Here is a 22,025-nt window from a genome sequence, read left to right on the forward strand (position 1 = left end):
AAAACAAAAACAAAATACAAAAAAAAACCTTACAGTGACAAATACAATTTTAACTTCTTTTTAAAAGTAAGTTTACTGAAAAGGGTATTGCAGAGGTTTTGGGGCAGGTTATTCCAAAGAGCCAATGATCGATATATGAAAGTTCTCTTTAAAGCATTTGTCTTTGGACCTGGTACAAGATGTCCATTCCTGGAACCTCTAGTGTTGTGATCATGCACAGTATTGCTATAAACTATTTGACTCTAAATAAAAACAGGACTTTTACAGATTATGACTGAGCTGAACAGTACAAGCTTATTAAAATACAACCTTTTATCTACTGTAAGCCAAGAAAGGCTGGCATGCATGTGGCTCACATTAGACCTAGGTGAGCAGCCGAGAACTAACCGTGCTGCCCTGTTCTGGACAACCTGGAGCTTCCTCAGGTCACCACTAGCAGCAGACCTATTATAGGATTTACAAACATAGGAATGTCCACAGCATTTCAGTATCAACAAAGGTCGGCCTATCAGGCTATGAGCACATAATTGGGAGTGTAAGTTAAATGTGTGGACCTCCTACAGGTACCTGGGTACACATTAACAACAAACTGGACTGGGCCGACAACACCCAGGCTCTTATCAGCAAGGGGCAGATCAGGATGTTTTTCCTGAGAAGGCTGAGGTTGTTTAAAGTTTGTAATAGGCTACAGAGAATGTTCTACCTGTCAATGGTCTCCAGTGTCCTGTTCTTCGCCGTGGCCTGCTGGGGAGGCAACATCTGTGCCAGGGACGCTGCCAGGCTGAACAAGCTGGTGAAGAAGGCCAGCTCTGTGGTGGGGACCGGGTTGGACAGCCTGGAGGTGCTGGCTGAACAGAGGATGGGGGAAAAACTGGCGGCCATGTTGGCCAATCCCCCACATCCACTGCACATGCGAGCTGACGGGGATGAGGAGCAAATTCAGCAACAGATTTGTTCTCCCCCGTCAGAGCACAGAGAGATTTGGACAGTCGTTTATTCCTGCTGCACTCCGACTATAACCAGGCCCTGCAGGCCCGGGGAGACCTGGAGCTGGAGTTGTTAGGCTAACTGACTTGGACTTTTATCTATGTTGCACTTTAACACATGCACATGTTGTTATCTGCACATGTTGCACTTTATTTTTCTGTTTTTCTGTTTGTCTTCCTCTTTTTAACAACTGATTTTCCCCAGAGGGGGTTTCAATCAATCAATTGCAGTTTGTAAGTGGTTGACAGGTAGTTATTTTGGATTTCTCTTAAATCTGTCTTAAAAATGTAAGAAACTGGACCTCGGTTGGGCCGGTGAGACAGCGGGTGGCGGAAGATTTCCCGTAGTGTCCTGCTAGTGAGTGGCCACTACACCGTATTTTTAAATCATACATGTATGATTTAAAAATAAGGTGTAGTGGCCACTCACCACACTCACTCGTGTGGTATGTACACACGAGGCATGCCACCAGAGGTTGCTATATAGTTCCTAAAGCTAGAACACAATCAAAGCAAAGAACAGTTATATATCGAGCCATGATAGAAGGGAAAACTCTTCCACGACAGATTGCTAAAGAAAGAACAAAAGCAAGCTTTAAAAGACAACTGAAACAACGTCAAATAGCCCTACGCCTGTAAACAATTCTGCACATGTAGACATACACGTAGGATACTATCACACACACACACGCATGCACGCACACGCACACGCACACACACACACACACACACACACACACACACACACACACACACACACACACACACACACACACACACACGCACACAAACACACACACACACACACACTCACACACTTATAATTATGTTTATTTATTTAATATTTTATTATTATGATTATTACTTTTTAATCTCATTTTGTTATTGAGTTTATCTTGCATTATTACTATTACTGTTAATGTTGTTTTATTTGACTGTTAAGTGTATTAAGCAGGGAATATCAGTATGGATCATATTGTTTTTGTGCTTGGTGTAAATGTATATTATGTCTGTTTGTTATGTGTGGACCCCAGGAAGAGTAGCTGATGTACTGCATCAGCTAATGGGGATCCTAATCATGGATCTATTGATCCTAATACATTCATAAATTCATAAATCCAAAACTTGACAGCTATGCTGTAATATGACTAATTTTCTTACCTTTTTAATGATTATCCTTTTTGAAAATATACACTAACTTTTTTAGAAAATATTTTAGCTGACTTTTATTTATTTTTTTTACCAATTTAGGATTTAATGAGGTGCAACTATAGAATGTGAATGTAAGAAATCATTTCTACATATTTTTTTTTATTGAAAGACAAGATGCAAACAGCACAATACAACCGCCAGGGGGAGACATACACTCAGCGGCGGAAAATCAGGACACAATGAAATACAAAAAATACATTGAAAAGAGCACATAAACTTAAGGTGTTAATGGCCTTTGCATTGGTGGAGAGACCATGGATGTATTATAGAACTGAGAGAGACTAGACTAGACTAGACTGGGAGAGACGAATGGTTCTAATGTAATTTCTACATATTTTTTCCATAAGAATCTCACGGATCAGAAACGACCGTTACACGGTCACATGCTGTGACGTCACGGTCAATTTCGCGCGCTTTTAGCGACCGTTTAGAATAAAACCCCAAACGTTCCGAAGTCTCACGTCGGATTTTGTACAAAATATGGCAACACGATGAACAATTGGTGAGAAAAACTCCGTCTTTACATTCTGTCATTAAGAGTCTGTTGATGTTTTTTTTTTCTCCAAAAAGTTGAGTTAGACAGCAGACAAAGCCAGCTGCTCTCACTGTAATCGTGAAGCTAGCGGGGCAGTTACTTTAGATGGCTCTTTGATTACCATCCAACAGCATGAAATATCTGAAATAAATATGTACTAACGCCGCAATTATGACATTATTTGATTATAACCGTTTGGAGGTCATCAACAATTTAAGACAAGCCACATTTAATATGTAATTTGACAGTCACAATGCATTTATCCATCTTAAACTGCTCGATTTATGATGGCGACCGGTGTTCTGCCAATCTTTGCTCCCTGCCGAGAAATGATACTTTGTGGTTCTGCGCATGCGCACAGTCGATTTTCATAGTTTGCGTCATTTTACACGATGTAAAATGTATAATATGGGATGTTGAGTATTTGATCCTTCAAAATACACTACCCATGACATGAATTGCATTACACTTTGTGAACATTATACGATCAAGAGAAAAACAAACAAACAATTCTATCGCTTTATTTGATATTCATTCAGTCGTTTGCCTTAATTTCATTAAGCATTTTTTCATTTCATTTTATTCTTTATTTCATTCAAAAATAAAACAAACAATTCAATACAAATACAAACACAAATGTTCCTAAATTGTGAATGAAAATGGAGCAGAAAGAAGAAGAATCTTATCTAATCTGCCCCTTTTTCCCAAGAAATACATTTACAAATAACATAAATTAAAAATTAAAAAAACAACAACTAAGTAAATAAAAAACTAAAATAAAATAAAATTACCGCCAGCTATGGGTTTGTCAATCAAACTTAACTAACATTTTTCATTATATTTACTTGACATACAGGCTTTAATTGTTATTTTGAATGTAATGTTTGATTTTGATTCTTTTTTTTCACAGAAACACAACGTTCCATCAATTTAGTCCTGAATCTTTAATCTTTAATCTTCTTTAAAAAATGTCTGTTCCTTTTAAGTTATACTTGCTTTCTCTTTTTTCAAATCTTTTCTGAATGTTGATTGGTAAAGTTTTTTTATGAGCTTTAAACAGTTTGCAAGATACTATAGTCTACTAATTCATGAAATTTCAACAATTGAAACTGAATGTATTTAACCAGACAGGTCATTAAGAACACATTCTTATTTACAATGACGGCCTGGCAAGCGACAATGACCACTTGGGGGAAAAGGAAGTGGGCTAGGGAGTAAAACACAGTAAAATTGTAGCTCTACAAAGGTATAAAACCATTAGGTAGCATTTTTTGGCAAAGCAGCAGAAATTGGCAGAACAACGTCACTCTTTTGTGACTGTTGGAGAAGAGTTGTAATCTTCAAGTTTGTGTTTTCAGTTTCAGCGCATACTGAGGACTGCACAGGCCAAGTGGTAGTGAAGCTGTCCCTAAGAAGCAAGAATGGCAACAAATCAAAGCCTACAGGTTGTGCTGATCAGCACTGACAACTTAAGCTCACCAAAATTAACATCCCTTACCTTACTATTATTTAATTGTTGTGTATGATGTAATATTTTTTAACAGTTGGAGAACCTGATGGAGGAGGTGTTAAAGAGTGGAAATGTCCGAGCGCTTTATGTTTTCTTAGAGAAGGACATGCATGAAAAGACCCACATTAAGTGTTCACAGCAGTTTGTCACCAAATTAGATACATTTATGAGAAAGGTAAGAAGAAGCCCAATGCTATAATATGATCCTGTGTTGCTTTTGGATTTAACAATTTTGTCAATATTCCTCAGAGTTTGGATCAAGAAGATGCAAAATCAGCCAGTTTAGGTTTTGTTACTCTCTGTAAGTGTGGGAAAATGCTGAAACTACCAGATGGCAGTCAAGGACTACAAGGTTTAATAACTCAAGGACTCATTAAGAAGATAAGTATACATCTAATGCATGCCAGTGCATAGTATAATGATGCCTTTTCAAGTATATTCACTCAGGTTTTGATTGAATATGATTTTGTGCACATGGTGCAGTGGTTTGAGAAATGCAAGCAACTGTGGATCCAGTGTGGCCTTCACTGGGATGAGAATTTGATCACCCTGTGTGATAACTTCTTCAGTGCTTTAATGGTGAGCTTATACTAATAGAAGACACATTCTGTATCATAAAATGTGTTAATTTACCTAATTTAAAAGGGTTTTCCAAATTCGTCTGTCACAGGCAGTTCACAAGGCAGGCAAAGAAGGTATGCTTATATATTTTTTATTTGCATTCAGTACTCAGTATGTAAGGTCTTAAGCTAGAAACCATATGAAATTAATACTAATATCCAAATCTCAGAGCGAAAATCAATAGAAAGATGATCATTTATCAAAGTACAATCTTTTCTTTTGTGCAATCGTTTCACAAAAGGTTGTTTATTCTAATTTTCAAACCATGTTTTAAAAATTGCTTGGAAATATTTGATAAAATCTATATGCAAGATTGGTTTCTTATAACAATTATGTGACGAATCTCTGTACATGAGAAAAGGCTTTATTTTGTTTTTATTTTTACAGGAACCTACAAAATCACAGAGTCCTTCCTGTATCCTGTCGGTCAGTTGGCAATAGACCCCAGAATCTACATTGCGATCCAGAAGGAGGTGTAGAATATGTTTTCTAACTACCTGTTCTCAGAGTATCATTAAATATGAAACACTTAAGATCAATTACTCTTAAATTAACTTGTCCACCATGTTCTAATAGGCAATTCGCAAATATAACTTGATTCTGGACAAAATCCCAGTGGAGCTTAAGAGAAACAAAAAGATCCTAACATCACAAGAGGCCTCAGATATCATGTATGTCAGACTAGTTTCTTAATAGCAAGGAATATATACATTCTTTTTAAGCTTGTCCACACTATTTTAAAGCCTTATGTGTTCAATTTCCCACAGGACCAAATTGGCTGGTCTGATATTGGAGGGTGGTGGTAAGTTTTTATTATGAACCTTCATATGACCTTTTGCCTAGTATATTATTTCTTTTTTTCTTTTTAAGTTATAAATAAACACATCATTACTTTTGGTGTTTCATTTTTTTCAGATTATGACTTGCAGTCGTCGCTGATGGAGGCATTATGCAGAATGGCCACTCCTGACCAGAGGAAGAAGCTAGCAGATCAGTGGTTCAGTATGGGGCTTGTGGCTACTGCATTTACTCAGATCAGCGATTCTGAGTTTGAAACGGTACAATCATACGGTTCTTGTTAATTCGGTTTAATTTGTATTTGTATTTTAATGTTACAACTTATTGTAATGTCTTACCCCAAAACAATACATACAATTGAATGTAAATGCGTGTGATTTCAGGCTTGTCGGAGGTTTCTGAACATGGTGAATGGGATGCAGGGAGACAAGCGAAGGTACAAATGTGCTGTAGATCAAGGTTTTTTTCAAGGCTGGCTTGGAAACCTGAAGTGTCTTTAAGGTTGTTGTTCAAAGGAGAAATGTTTTTCTACACTCTTAAAGTAGAGTGAATAATTTTTAACGACTGTTTTAGTCAGAGCTATTACTTCTTTTTTCTGTTTTAATCGTAATTCCTCACAGCAGCTGTGTTGGAAGGCGACTGCATTATTGTGAGCTTGTTTTTTTTTTTACTTAAACCCTATAAATTCATAGTGTATTCCGGTTTCTAAACTGGTCCCAGGATACACGAATTGTTGATAAAATTGATGGTTTGATAACTGACAAATATTTTTTCTCTTCGGCAGAGTGTACTCATATCCTTGTTTGGAAGTTTATCTGGACAAATATGAGGTCAGAATCAACAGGATTTTTAAGTCTGTGTTTGTGTGGGTGGGGGATCCTTTGAAAATAAATAATAATTTAGTGTTCAATATCCAAACATACGTAGTATATAAATATTCTATTATCAAAAACCCTTTGGTTGCATTGGTTTTTTAAGTTCACAGTATATAAGTTTGAATGTCATAATGCTCACAAAGTAAGTCTGGTAGTAGGTTTTAATAGATTGTGATTGTCTTGTCAGCTGCTGATGCCCTCAGATGAGAAGCTTGAGGAATTCTGGATTGATTTCAACCTTGCCAGCCACAGCATCTCCTTTTACTTTTCCTTACCCGGCGAAGAGGTTCTTATACATTAAGTCTGTTTATGTGCAAAAAAAAAAAAAGCTGTATTTTTGTTTAAGAAGAACCAAACACTTTTTGGAAAGTCAACATCTATTAAAGCATGTTTTTACTTGATCTAGGAGGGCCACTGGGAAACAATATGCATCAGTGAGAATGAAGTCCAAAGCTACACTGTTACAGGTAATTAGATCATAAAGACAGCTGCGTGCATTTTGATGCTGATTTATCTGAAGTATATTTACAGCATTCCATGGATTTCCATGCAAAGGAAATTAAGTACACATATTTTGATGCACAAATGAACTTGATCAACAGCACTTTCCTTGCTACCCCCTTTGGTTTGCTCCAATACAGACAGTCCTGTATCTTCAGGGAACAGAAAGGAGCAAGTCTTGCGGATAAAGCTCTCAGAGGTGGTGATCGTTGGTGCAGTGGAAGGATCCAGTCTCACCATCCATTTTAGTTCTTCTCTGGACGTCCTACAGGCTGCTCGCAGTGTCTACGGGCATCTTAAAAACAAAGTAGCGATATCCTGGCATATTCACTCATCTCTTTATCAACTGCACCCTACTAAAAGTGTTTATTGTATTTACATGTCACAGTACAAACATGAGTTGCTAATTTAAAGATTAACAATGATGACATAGATACTCTGTAAATATATCTATACTAGAGTATTTTAAGTAGCATCATAGATCTGAAAATATATAATACGTTTATTTTTCTTCCAGCACACATCTGTAACAAACGTTGAAGTTAAAGCTGTGATTGATGGGAACAACTCCCAGGTAAATAATGTCTTGTTAATATATTTCTTTCAATTTATAGCTGTGGTTTGAGAGTGATTTAAAATGATATAAAACAGGCAATCATTGAAATGGCTGCACACTGTTAGGGCTGGCTAAGATTTAAGACGATCTTTGATCAAATAGACAAAATTATAGTTGGAATTAAACCAGGCAATAATCCTTTACATTGACTTTTATTGTATCAAAAAAACCTTGTTTACATGAAACCAGCATACTGGCTATGAAGTGATCATTTGTGTTTGCACTGCATACCACCCTTCACACAGGTTGTTCCAGAGAGTCAGCTTTCTCTAGGTGAAAGCCAGAAAAATACTGCCCCTTATAGGTCATGTGCCCCAGCTGCATCTGCACAGGTAAGAGATGTGGCCGGATGTTAAATTCAAATATACAGGTACTTTGGTTTATCAGTGACAAAGGGCATTAATGATTCAGTAAAGTCATAAAACTAGGCTGAGCTGTGTAGTAAATTCAGAAGAGTATGTTATAACAAAGCTTTGTAAATTATTGTTACAATGTTAGTTATTTGATATTTTATGCATTATACCTGACCTATCATATAATACACAAGTAACACACGCCTGTGTCCAAATTTATCTCAACTGAAATCCATATGGTTAACTAGTAGACTAACAATCGTGAATGAATGAATATCTTTTCACAGCATGACTTCAATTTTTCTATTAAGATTTATTTGGTTTACCATGCCAGTTTGTGAAGCTGATTTAAATTGACGTTGTGGAGGCGAGACAAAATATGAAAGAGTTTTGGATTTTCCATCCAGATGGTGACCCCTGCCAAGAAGAGACTGTCAGAGTCCTTAAACTTCATATGCAGCAGTGGAGGAGTTATGCACAGTAGCAGTTCTCATGCGCACAAGCTATCAAGTAGGTCACACTAGGAAGGTCTGCTGTCACACCTGTTGGAGTGTTACTTTATTACTATCATGATACCATTAATCTTTCAGCTTTGAAAAAACTAAGATTTAGCTGTATAGCAGATGTACAGGCATCACACCTATTCTTTAATCAATGTTGGATACCTTTTCTGTAAAGTATGTAAAATATTCTACTATATTCAATCTGCTTTAGCTATCAACTTATTAGGTATTATGAACTACTGCTTGGTCCTTTTTAATCTCATAAGCAGTATAACTGTACATAAAGTACATTTCCCAAGATATTTATGAACATGAAACCTCTGAACACAAATTTTGAGTGCACATTGATAAAAGCACAATCAAACTAACAATCCTGTTTGTTTTTTGTTTTTGTTTTTTTTTTTTCTTTTGTCTTGTGGCTTTTTGATGATCCAAGGAGATGGACAGAATCACTCTGAATTTTATCTTTTGGTATCAGCTAAGATCGTTGTAAAAAATGAGTTAATATTATCGTGGGTAATAGACTTTCCTGGAGCAAATGTGTCATTATTCTGGCAAAAAGAAATCTCAAGCTACTCTAATTTAGTGATATCAAAGTTGGTTAAAACCCCTCCGAAAGAGTAATTAATGTTTGCTTCACAGTAGTGGAATTTGTTGCCTGTTAACAATCACAACATTATAGCAAAGGTTTCCATGCATATTCTCTTGCCTGATGGACGCTTTATTCCTTTTTTCCTTTTTTATTTACTGCAAAGTTGAATCTTACAAAATATGTATTCTCAACTTAAACCTTTTACATTTTGTTTCTTTTCTTCTTTCTTTTTTTCTACTCCAGGCAAGGACAATACATCTGTGGAAAAGTTTTGTTCAGATGATATAACCATTAAGATCCGTGGCCAAACCACTACTTTTAATAGCAAAAATGCAGTTGCTATGAAAGCAAAGGTATGTGACAGTACTCAACATATTTCATGTAAGATGCTGCACTTGTAATGTTTATTCAATATACTGTACTTCAGTGTTCCCCAGTCTTTGTCCTTTAGGCATTTTAGATGTCCTACTCTAAAATAAAAATCTTCCTGTCTTATTACCAGAGAGATTTGAGTGTTCCACATCTTCTACATTGCGAACAAGATAATGACCACAGAGTGTACAAAGTATTCAGGGTTCCACACCATTTTGGGTGTGCTGTTTGTGTACCTTATAGACACTACAGTTGTTATGAATGCACTTATGCACTCAGATATGTAATTGTAAGTGTGCAAGTCCACACAGTCTATGTGTTAGTGGCAGAGGGCAGCAAAAGAAAAACTTGCTTTATGTTCAAAAGTAGTTTAGTGGTAAAGACTTCCAGAGCCACAGGCCAGGACTTGAACTTGGGCTTTATAGCCTCTGTTCCCAGTTTCTTTATCTGCTTCCATCACAGATAGTATACCAGTTAGATCATTTTGATTTTTAAATGACACAAAACGACAGTTTGTAAGTTGTTATTAAGTAGGACTAGTTTAACGTTCAGTGATATTTGTTGTCGTTTTCTGCAGAAGACACCAGTGGCGGTTGTGGCTGGACAAGGAGAAGAAATATATCAAGGTATTGGTTTGCTTTTTTTGACAGGTTTTGTTAGTAATACAGCTACTTCATTTATTTTTTTAAAGTCTCTTGAAGCTTTCTCATGGCTTTTTTATTTTACTTACAGAGTCTTATTTTGTACCTGACACCCAACCCAAATCTGGACACAATATGTAAGCTCTGTGAAAGAAAATTTGTTGAACATTCAAATGGCTGACATGCTAATCATCATTATCTGTGTGTGCACATTTACCATACATTAAGAGGGTGCTTGATTAGGCTTTGTTCAAATTACAGATCATCTAGTTGGAGCAAAATGTCAGTTTCAGAAATGGTAATGATGCCAACACAGAAAATGGATCTGCCAAACCCTGGTAAATCAACAAAGACATCAAATATCTGTAGTATCTCTCAGTGCCTTTTTTTTTTTTTACATACTTAAAAACTGACATCTGTCTTGGTCAACAAAAAAGTAATGTAATTGTTTTTTACCCCCCACCTGCACCCCCACCCCAAGAGCCTAATTTAAAGGCACAGCAGGAGAGCTGCCCGCCCTCAGCAAAGAAAATGTCAGTTTCAAACTCAAGCCTTGTCCTCCAAGAGCAACTCCACAGTGAACTTACTCTACGGTTACAGCAAGTCCTCAAGGAAAGGAATCAAAATCCTTCACCTCAGGAGCCAGCTCTGCTACAGCAGGTCCTCAAGGAAAGGAATAGAAAACCCTCACCCCAGGAACCAGCTCCGTTACAGCAGGTCCTCAAGGAAAGGAATAGAAAACCCTCACCCCAGGAACCAGCTCCGTTACAGCAGGTCCTCAAGGAAAGGAATAGAAAACCCTCAACCCAGGAACCAGCTCCGCTACAGAAAAAAATGACCAGTAACAGAAAGGAGTTGGAAGGCACAAGCTCAGGAAACTCATGTGGTTCTTCACGGAGGGCTCCCAGGGAGCAGCAGGCTCAGAGAAATGACCATACCAAAAGAGAAAGTAAAGACAGAATGTCACTGGATACAGATCCTGTTCCAATTAAAGCTTCAGGCAAGCCCTCCAAAGCCAAAGCTCTGCAAGAGAAAAAGGACTCCAGGGTTAGGGTTGAAACTAAGATGATCCTTTCAAGCAAAGAGAAAGTAGGAATTATGTAAATTTCCATGTTCATTTTAAGGTTCTTGGTTTTGCTTTAAAAACAAAAAAAAATTAAATATTGTGTTTATTCCTTTGCTGTCTCTACCTAGAGGGGTGCAGAGGTTGCAGGCAGCATGATAAAGCTCATCTCGAGCCATCATGAGACAAATACCAAATCCAGTGATGCTGGGAAAAATATTCCGAGCTGGAACCGTTCTGTCAACAGGTAGGTTTGGTGATACATATTAGAGTTACAGTTTATTTCTGCTCTAGTAATTGTTCATTTTTAGTCTGAAGGTGTCATAGTGACTATTCTGCTTTGATAATAGGTCAATCTTCAACACGAGCTGGTTATCATCTGGTAAGGTAAGTGATTAGCAATTAGTTACGGTAATAACCTGACCCGACTTGACTAACACTGAACATAATTTTGATTTGTCTTTTATTTATACCTCAAAAATTATATTTAATTATGCCTAAATTTATATTTTTTGCGATAGAAAGGAACACCTGGAGCTGTAATGAAATCTTACAGCAAAAGCAAAACAAACAGTGTCAAGCACAGGTAGTATATGTCAGTTAAAAGATTGGAATTGTTTTTCAAAGCATTTAAGGTTGTTTTTAATGCCCTTTCCAATTTACAGAGAAGATGTTTTCGCATTCAACATAGATTCATCTTTTAGTATTGTAAGTATTGTAAATATTGTTATTGCATTTCATATAATTCAGTGTATACTTGAGTCCTCTGATGACCACTGCACTGCTGTAAGTATTTTTCATTTATTGCACTTTAGGAAGGAAACACAACTTTCACCACAACTCATCCCGTGTCAAGCAGGTAGGTCAAACAGCAGCTGAAAATAATGGAAATTAATTGAAGACCCTGAAATTGCTGTTTTGTTATTGCATGGATTTATTTTCATATTTCTGGCATTATTTTTACAGTGACATCCAGAACTCCCCCATTCCTTTAAGGACAACCAAGAAAACACAACCTGTGGAAAAAGTAGGCTTTCAGTGTCCTGTAGTTTGTGTTTTTTTTTACCAAGTTCCCTTGTCAATCTATATACAGAGCCAAGTTTCTTTAATGGCTGCTTGAATGCACATGAAAGAAAGTCTACTTCTAATTGTGTATGTGATATATGTATGTGTGTTGCAGAACAAGCGGTTTGTCAAAAAGCATTTGTTCAGTGACACAGACACAGACAATGTCACGACAGAGGTCAGCTGGCTGAGAGAATCTTCCAGGAAGCCCAAACCCAAAGTTACTAAATATTCCAGACAGCCAGTCATCAAACCCCAAGCTGACCCACCCAATTCTTCATGTAGGCCCTTCAAACAGTATTAATGCTCGCCGTACTAATGTTCTTCCCAATAATATATTTGTTATGCATTTTTTTAAATTGCAGATGAATCTCTAAAATTGCTTCCACCCTCTTCGAAAGCTGTTACAGGCAACAAAAAACCCAGTAAGGTAAAGGAATGTAGGTGTAAAGGACATTTTTCAGGTCAGTCTTGCACTCTCCCATTTAGCCACAGTGTGTCATTGTTGTATCAGAAGAATCCCAATGTGAAGAAAGCTCCAGCTCCAGCTCAGCCAAAGAAGGAGTTGGATAAACTCGAGATGGTGAAGGCAACAGCGGCAATCAGCAAACCGCGTGCATCTGGCAAGAGACCCAGTAGAGCCGCAACAAAATCCAAGAAAAGCTACAGGGAAGTGAATACTGATGACAGCCAAAGTGAACCAGAAGCGTCTCCCCCTCTTAAGGCAAATTTCTCCTCTGTTTTCTTTCCTTTTTTTTTTTCCTTTTTAAACACAGCTGAACAAATTATATATTCACTGTTATTGTTCTCCTGGCAGGTAATCAAAGTAATTTACATCAATATCTATCAGATGAAGTATCATAGCTCTGCACATACCATTTTGGAATTTTATTTTGATTAAAGTAGTATTACAAATTGATGTGATTGAATTCAAAATTGCAAATCAGCAGGCATCCTAACTCAGTTTGAGGTTTACTCAGTTCAAGAACTCACACAAAATCATGGCTTCAAACACTAAGATTATTAAGTTCTTCATAAACGATGCTTTCTGTTCTGTTTTCACTGTCCACCACATCATTCTAACTGATCATTTTAGACAGTTAATACATATTTACTCAAAAATTCTCAGTAATGATACAGTTCTGTCAGTTGTCAGTATTTAAATTTAAACATTTTAATTAGCAATAACTTGAAATATCCACACGATGGGTTGCAAAAACCTGAAAATGATCAGCTTTCAACAGTTTTTCTCAAAGATGCTTGTACATAGAGATACAATGACTGAGCTATTCCTTTTGGGTTGTTTTTTTTTAATCTTTTGTCATTTAACTACACTGACATATAGATCTGCTACCCCAATTTAGATGTACATTAACAAAAAAGTTTCTGATTATTTATATTAGCATGTACAATAATTAAAATCTGGCATAAATAGTGATTTCTTTTTGCAACCTTTGTATTTAACTCATATCTTTGAAACTAAGGTTAGCTTGACATAGTTTTGATGACACATAATCAGATAACATGGATAACCACCAACAGGCATCACAACAGCAATGCCCTGAAATTACTGTTACATATTGTAAAAATAGATTACATATGATCTTATTCTGTTTTGTTAATACGCTTTGCAAAATATTTTAGTTAGTTTTGAAATATAGCATGTTATTTCTGAATGAAGACTGGTAGTATAGTAGAACGTTGCATCAATATCACATTTATTTTGACTTTGCTCAACTACATGTCCTCTCAATCCTCAACTCTTGCTTAACATAATTAGTTAATAGTAATATTAATTAATATTGTATGTTGAATAACTTTGGATATCCACATGATGGGTTCTAAAACACCCTAGTATTGCACAAATTAAAATACAGTGGACTGCATCTCATGTAACATAAAGGGGAAACAAGAATTTATTAAGCTGTAACATTTTTACTCTGCTAAGCTGAATGCTGAATTATGTAAACATGCCTTCTTCACTTTTTTTTTTTTCACAGCTTAGACCTGGAAATATTCCTCAAAAAACTTCAAAGTTGAAAAAGAAAAATATCCTAGCCCAAGAACAGATGAGCTCTTTGAAAGATTCCCTGGCGGGCTTCCAGAAGTCTCTCCCTCCTGTCATCGAGAAGATGAGATGTAAGATCCTGTGGGAAGCTACTTTCCAACACCGGAGTTCAAGAACATTGTTCTTGATGTTGTTTAAGTCCATCACAGTGACCACATTTATTACTTAATATCTCTTTTAGACACATTTGTTTCTCATCATTGACATATATCGAGTATGGTTAGTTTGTGATTTTCTTTTTACTGATCACAGTTAAACTGTTTGCTCACTTGTAGTTAAAGAGTTTGTGGCTTCAGTTCAAAAGTACTTCCCTTCAGAGATAGTTTATTCAAATGTCCCATACTTATCAAAAGTCCTCAAATTTGATGGTACAATGGACATTAAATGTTTAAAGAAAACAACTATAGATCTCAATTTCCACCTGTAGTGGTGGTAGTGAAGTATTAAAAAAAGAAAATCAACCAAAAACCCACATTGTTACAACTATTTAAGGTATAAAGCACTTATTCAGTTGCATTAATAGTACCGGTAGTTATTAGATCTTTGCACTCGCCTCACTCAAACATTCTACATACTCATTAAGTACAGTTCCAGGTTGCATAAGATACATTTAACCCACAAAAAGTGTTGCATAAAGAGCCCCTCTGTTCTCTAAACTCTTTACTGTAAATGGATATGTAAAATGCATGTATATGTTGACCCTCTGCTCTCTGTCCAACTTCTGAAGCCAGCTGTATGAACATCTGTGCTTATTTTGGACTTACACAGCTGCTGACGGGTCAGCCCCAGCCTGGAATTTGACCCGTTCCACTGTCCTCAGCCCACGGGGATCCCCACTCCCTGCCTCCCCTACGCCTCCCTGCCATGACACCCTCTCGCCAATCCTGCTGTTACCCAAACTTCACTCTACAGTCAGCAGTAAAGGATTATTCAAGCCGTCTTCATTCTACAGTACAGCAAAGAAACGCAACTCATCCAAGATTCAGTCCATGCGGACTACCCCCTCTCCCATTCCATTGGGACGTCGAGTCCCTGCTCCCAGTCCTCCAACTGGACATAAAACAAACAAGGTACCTTTCTCTGACACCTCTTCATGATTCTGTATCACGTGTTCCCAGTTATGTTCTCCCCATTCACAATGCTAAAGAGCTGTTCGTAGCAAAAGTTTTAAAAGCACTTTTGATGTTTTAAATAAAATTGTCTTTTAACATAGTGTAAATATATTGATTTATTAAAAGGAAATATTCCAGTGAGAAATTCCCAGATCAAGTGCACGTGACTGTAAAATTAAAGGTGACCCCATTTTTAAGCTATAACCATGTCATTGTAAAGTATGAGCCACAGTCAAGTAACATGATTTAAATGACATGTTTATCTGCAGGCAGAGCTTAACAGTCGTGCATTTCATATATCCTTCTGCATATATATACAGTAGTGATGCACCGATTGTTCGGTAACCGAAATTGTTCGGCCGAAAATGGCAAAAAAAACACTTTCGGTGTTCGGTGGAATAAGTGGGGAAAAAAAACGAACAATTAATAACGGCGTTGTAAAATAAGGAAATAGACTCGCCGCTCCGTCCCGTAACGTTGCGCACTACATAAATCGTTGGCCAACCAAAAACTAACCCCATAAGAATTTTACCTAACATTCACCAGGAGGAGGTGGAACCAAAACAACATAATGCTGGGAAATTAAAAAGATTTCATTTTTTTATGTTCAATAAATATTTTCTACCTTGTAATTTTGTAAAAGATTTTTTTCTTTGAAAAGCATGCCTAAATCAAATGTATTTGATTTATGCAATGGTGAAAAAATTGGCAAAATAAATGAAAAACTGCTGGAGAACCATGTTCAGTATTGTTCGGTATTCGGCCAAGTGTTTATTATTATTTTCGATTTCGGCCACAAATTTTCATTTCGGTGCATCACTAATATACAGTATATCCTACATACTGTGGAAATGTGTCCTCATCATTTACTCTCATTAATCCATAGCATGATTTAATGAGTGTCTATATTTATTCTTCACTTTCTGTCTCTTCTGTTTGTTTTCAGATGCCTGCAGTCCAGCCACATCTGTCCTCAGCTCCTCAGTCTCTTGTATCTCCATCTTCTCCGCCACTTTTGACGTCCACTCTCCTTGAGCTCGATAAGCCAACTGTACCGTCCTCACCTGAATCACCAGTCCTTAAGGATATCATTCATCAAGAGTGCAACCTTCAATTCAGTAAAATGTCTTCTGGATCCCTGGTTTCACTGAGCCGATCATCCTTTAAGTCATCAGTACTTAGTTATAAGGACACCTCCCCTGCTGCACTGACCGTGTCTTCTAAAACAGAGGTTTGATCACTGTCCTGAGCTCTGTTTGTCATGATTATGTATGTATGTATGTATGTATGGATGTATGGATGGATGGATGGATGGATTCAAAAAACACAAATGGGTGACTGAGTTCATATGATTTCTAAAGCAATGTAGCCATCAAAATATATTTAATGCATTACTACCCTTTCTGATAGAAAACACCAGGTACAAGCAGAAACTTTGACCGCACACAGCATCTTGCCTCAGGTAAAACATTGTTTGTATTCCTCTTGTTATTTGGACTAGGATTTTCTAGTTTCCATTTACACTTAATTGAATAGCTATAATGAACAAAAATTCCCCCTAAATAGGGTACCACATAGATTAATTGTCCTTTTTTTCCCCCTTCTGCAGGACCGAATCGGAAGCGCCACATCTCCCCGTCTAGTAATTCTGAGGAAGATGAGAAAGAAGTGAAGAAAAGCAATATTAGACAACAGCATTCTCCTCGTATGAAGCCAAGAAAATTGTTCAAATCCTGTAAGGCTGCTTTCATTTTGCACACATGTTACTGCCAGTAGATTGCTGCACTGTTCAGACTACACAATTATGGTTTGTAAACACGAGATGAAGTTGCTATGTACGTGTATGTGACCGGCCATCAACAGGGGGGTCACATGCTGCGTGAATGGAACTCATCTTTGTCCCCCATCGGGTCTCAAAACCACGTTTTTGGCAACAAAACGCATGCAAGAAGTGGTTTGGGAAATGTGTTACTACACCACTAGGTTTTTGCACTACGTTGTTGGGGCTTTACCTTTGAAAATGAAGTTAATCCACAGGGCTCTTAGTTTTCTGTTGATGACGAGGAATGCAACGTTTCATGTTGGCCTGTGCAGCTCACAACTGAGCTTGTTCAGTGCCTTTCAGTTGTGGATAAAGTAAGTCTATTAACTGCTACTTGCAAAGACAACATCATGGCAGATTCTTCTGAATCATTGATTCTTGGTGCCAGGAAAGAAATAATGTGATTGGTTATTGTAACAAAGTCCTGGTTCAACATAGAAAAAGGAATAACATCTAAACAGCTCAGTTTCTCCCATGTCCTGCATACTCAGCAGCACAATGCAATGGTTTAATAAGACATTTGTATGGTCCCAGATACCATACTTTCATGCTGAACCCTAAAAATATATACTTTTCCATAGTTCAGCATGTATTCTTTAAACCTGGGAATGTTTTTTAAACAGTTGCTGAGGTGCCTGCTTTGGAGGAGTTGAACCAGGTGGAGTCGTCCTTCCACGTGAGCTGGAGTGAGTCGAAGTCTGAGGTGGTGGATGGAGACATGGACGCAGATGAGGATTTTGAGTCACTGGAAACTGCTATGACCCCAAGGAACCTTTGTGAACAGTTTAGTTCTGAGCTAAAAACTAAGTTCAAGGTATGCACATATTTGTAAACTTTACAGAATAAGATCAGTTGCCGCATGACACATCTCTGGTGTCTGAAACAAAACCAGAATCTCTTTACAGCATGGTGCCTGTGTAGTTTAGAAAGCAATAAATATGCTTTAGAATGAATTCATTTCTCATTGTTTGTCATGAAGATACACTGCTATCACTGAACTGCTGTGTATTTACTGTGTTCAGAAACATTTCAATATGATGGAGCTTTACAGCAAGCAGTCTGCTAAGACAATGCAGCAACATGTCTCCGCCATAGGCACACAGTTTACCAAATACAGGTCAGTTTGTGGATTTTATTGTTGTAAATAAACTATATAAGATAGTTTTACTGACAAAGACATTACAAAATGATTGTACAAAATGAACATTGAGTATCACCATGCTTATTTTCATGGATGTTTTCCCACTAATGTTCATTTGCCTGCTTTACAAGATCCAGATCTATACGTTTCCTACAATTTAAAAAGACACTATGAGCTTTTATTTTTTAAATTTCATCACTGGTTGATTCTCTCTGCTCTGAACAGAATTCAGAAACTTGAACGTGTTCAGAAGGTCCTCCTGGAAGAGATCCAGAACATGGAGCAGAGTGACAGCGTGCTTAAAAGCATGGAGAAAGACCTGAACGTGGGTCACTCAGATCTGTCCTCACTTTCCTTTCCTTTCTCTTGTGCACACACACACACACAATGAGGAAAAAAATATATGAAATCATAATATCTTACCTTCCATTGTTCATTCAGACTTCCTTCCGATGTATTTGGTGTGTTGCTGATTTGACCAGTATCTAATCACGGTTTGGGCCTGTCTTTCTTGCAGGTGTACTGGAAAAAACAGATACTGACTTTCCATTCTTACCTGAAGCAGGAAACCACAAGGTGATTTTTAACCTTATGTATGTTTGCTTGTTTGAGTATATTTTTTAGCTCTTTCATCACTCTGTGATCACTAAAAGGATGAACAACATACTTATAGAACAATGATGAAAGGATTTGACTGGAAAATCAGATTTCTTTCAAAGTTATACTAAACTAAATATGTGCCCCACAGCACAAGCCAGTTTTGGAAGATATAAGGCCAGTGCTGCTTTATATAACCAATATGGATTGATGGATGAATTGCCAGTATGCAGTGCCTGAATGTTACAAAGACAACATTTGATTTGAACATAAGCACCCAGATTTATGAACATGCCTCAAAGGCCTTGCTCTCTTCATGCTTTAATTAGCATGTGATCTATGATCCAAGCAATGTCCTTTTATGCCACCGAACATAAAATTAGCATTTTAAAATTATTTCCTCACAACAAGAAGAAGAGTAACTAAAAACAGCCCCTCTTTTAATATAGTTCCAGATATGTTTTCTGTTGACCCCAGTAACCTCAGTATGGAGTCTGAGGACAATTCGGCCAAAGTTCAGTCGTTATGGGTAAATGATCCTACTGTCAACTTGATTGTGAGAATTGATGTTGCTAAATGGGTGACCCATTACTGCAATGATCTTGCTACCAACTAACACAAATTAATTGAATGTGATTGTTCACCATCCTACGTATCTAATCAGTGATAAAGGTCATGTTACTGTGTCGTTTCATCTTCAGTGGTTAACATCATGTATGTTGTTTGTCATTATTCGGAGTTATGTCATGGTTTTACTAATTGTTTGTACTCTGTGCTCTAGTGTTTTATCTTTCAATGTTTTTTATATATGGCATCAACCTGCCAGGGAGTGCAGATGTAAATTAGCCTGTGTGGCTAAATCTGGCACATTTACATGATGGCATCAAGTGCTCATCTTAATTAATGTGCGTTGTCCCTTTCTAAATAAATAAATGAAATGAAATGTTAACATATATTTTGAAAATTATCTCACACGAATTTTCTTTTTGAGATGAATTCATTTTCTTGGCAAAATCTTGTGTCTAGTCTTCCCCAACACATGGTAAGGCGTAAAGATCGTGCGTTAGCCAATTCATGAGTGAAACTGATGTCACGTGCTTTTTGAACAAGCCTAGAAATCTAGATGTAGCATTAGAGAATTTAAATTTGCTCTGCAGGTACATCTAGCTACCAACAGTTTGAGCTCATTAATCGCTCCCTAAAGTTATACGGGGGGCAATCAAATCTCTCTGGGCGGGTTTAACATGGTGACAACAGAACAGCAGCATACTCTGGATGGTAAACAGTGTAGATAGCTGCAGCTGAGAATTAACAGCGGTTTGAATCAGAATCAACAGTTAAAGATAATGACTTTTTCTTTGAAATGTGAACCTCCTTTTGGAGGGGAGGTTCTGATCCTTCTCAGATCCCACATCTTTCTAGATGTGGATCTGACCTACAGTAGCAAGCTACTTTTGAAACATCATTTCACAGTATGAACCAAATGAATTCCTTTTTTCTGTCCTGCTTCCTCAGTTGGTTGTTTTTACTGTATGACTTTCTCCCCAGACATGAAACCTTAAGGACAACGCTCCAGAATAACACATGTGACAGTTTGGAGATTGAGGAAGACATGTTCACATCGGAGGTCTGACCCTCAGGCTCACACATCTGTATTGCTGTTGACAAGTTGTATAAATCCGAAACTTGGTTAAATGGGTTATATTTTATAGCTGTTGTCTGGACTGTCATTCTGTCATCACACCTAAAATCCTTCTGCTCTGCCTGCTGTTTTCAGATGTGTCTGATAAGAAAAGACATGAAGTCAGCTCAAGACAGGCTCCTTAATGAGATGGTAAGCAGACATGAACAAAAGTGACTTTTGAGCATGAAATTTGTTTCGAGAGCTAAATAAGAGCTATTTAATGATTATGAAATTCTTAATCCGATTAGTCGAATAATCGTTTCAATAGTCAATGACTAATCAACTATCAGAATATTCATTAGTTGCAACCCAGAAAAATGCTATTTATGTCTGCACATAACACCCAGTGCTGGAAGTCTGTATAACTCAAATAATGATTTGTGAGGTTTTTCCTGAATATTTATTGGTTGTTCTGCACAATTTTTAGCTTAATGGGGAAGTCCAGAACGTGAAGAGAGGACTACATGCTTTATTTTACCCATGATGGAGCCAAATTGGGTTGAACAAAGTTTATCTCAAGACACTAAGCCAGGTTGTATTATTTAACATGTGATCCAGTCTCATGTATTTTTGCTGTTTGCTTTAAGTCAAAGTGTTTGAATACAGTGTTTATTTTTCCCGGTTCAACTCTTTTTGCATTTAGATGTTTTCAGTCGATTCAGAGTTGGATTTGTTGTTAATTCACAGTGGTTTTGTTAGAGATGTTAGTTTTTTCCGATACTTATTTATTGAAATGTCTTAATCATATAGTTTTTTGTTCATACGTATTGTCTAGCAGTTTCCATGTTGGATATTTTTAATATGTATACCCGATTCATTAATGTAAATGAGTTAAGTACTAAAACGGGGCAACTAAACATTCAAGATTTTAAATGTATCTCGTGCTTTTTAAAAACTTGCCAACCGTACTGTTGATCGCTAATAAAATTGTTAAAAAAAAATGACATGCATCATTCTTAAAAAAGATGTTGTATTTTGAAGACAAGAAGTGCTTACAAAGGTATTTCTTTTTTTTAAGTGAAGACATTAACAGTCCCATTCCAATTGATATACTGTATGTACAGTTAATATCAATTTTTCCCAACTCCCTCCCAGACTGCACAGTCTGTACACAGTCCAAGTGACACATTATTCATCAGCTTAGAAAAAGTGAAGCTGGTCACATGCACAACTTCTTACCAATACACGGATTCACGCCGCTTTGTCAAAGAAGTTCTTTATATTAGTACAAAAAAAAAAAAGACAATGACAAGATTGTTTTTCCCCCCCCCTCACTCTTGTCCTGAGAGTCGGAGGCTCCACCAAAGTCTCTTTCACATGCCAGCGTCCATGTTGCGTCTCGTAGCCTCCGTGATAGA

The 22,025-nt window shown here is 37.1% G+C and overlaps 2 protein-coding genes across 3 annotated transcripts in view; one reads left to right on the plus strand and one right to left on the minus strand.

Annotated features, from left to right (window-relative positions):
- Positions 1 to 345: 345 nt before the first annotated feature.
- sycp2 (synaptonemal complex protein 2) lies at positions 346 to 21,151 on the plus strand. Its single transcript, XM_061734862.1, has 38 exons — positions 346 to 367; positions 564 to 988; positions 4,278 to 4,418; positions 4,493 to 4,624; positions 4,718 to 4,822; positions 4,914 to 4,938; positions 5,252 to 5,337; positions 5,441 to 5,535; positions 5,632 to 5,666; positions 5,780 to 5,922; positions 6,046 to 6,098; positions 6,447 to 6,492; positions 6,725 to 6,827; positions 6,942 to 7,004; positions 7,197 to 7,345; positions 7,556 to 7,612; positions 7,900 to 7,986; positions 8,415 to 8,517; positions 10,207 to 10,252; positions 10,377 to 10,453; positions 10,597 to 11,204; positions 11,310 to 11,425; positions 11,529 to 11,565; positions 12,359 to 12,524; positions 12,609 to 12,673; positions 12,758 to 12,967; positions 14,244 to 14,382; positions 15,080 to 15,381; positions 16,370 to 16,654; positions 16,834 to 16,885; positions 17,033 to 17,158; positions 17,869 to 18,059; positions 18,268 to 18,362; positions 18,612 to 18,711; positions 18,904 to 18,962; positions 20,532 to 20,610; positions 20,761 to 20,817; positions 21,095 to 21,151. The coding sequence occupies exons 1-38, from the start codon at positions 346 to 348 to the stop codon at positions 21,149 to 21,151; spliced, it is 4,737 nt and encodes a 1,578-aa protein (XP_061590846.1).
- A 397-nt stretch (positions 21,152 to 21,548) lies between these two features.
- The window catches only part of phactr3a (phosphatase and actin regulator 3a), a 40,896-nt gene continuing 40,419 nt past the window's right edge, over positions 21,549 to 22,025 (minus strand). Inside the window, exon 12 of one of the 2 annotated variants that reach the window (XM_061735006.1) lies at positions 21,549 to 22,025. This exon is cut by the window's right edge and continues 208 nt beyond it. The gene's annotated coding sequence lies outside the window, so the exon portion shown is untranslated. The other variant, XM_061735005.1, reaches the window with a different exon arrangement.

The sequence above is a fragment of the Cololabis saira genome, chromosome 12 (genome assembly GCF_033807715.1).
Source record: "Cololabis saira isolate AMF1-May2022 chromosome 12, fColSai1.1, whole genome shotgun sequence".
Lineage (NCBI taxonomy): Eukaryota > Metazoa > Chordata > Actinopteri > Beloniformes > Belonidae > Cololabis > Cololabis saira.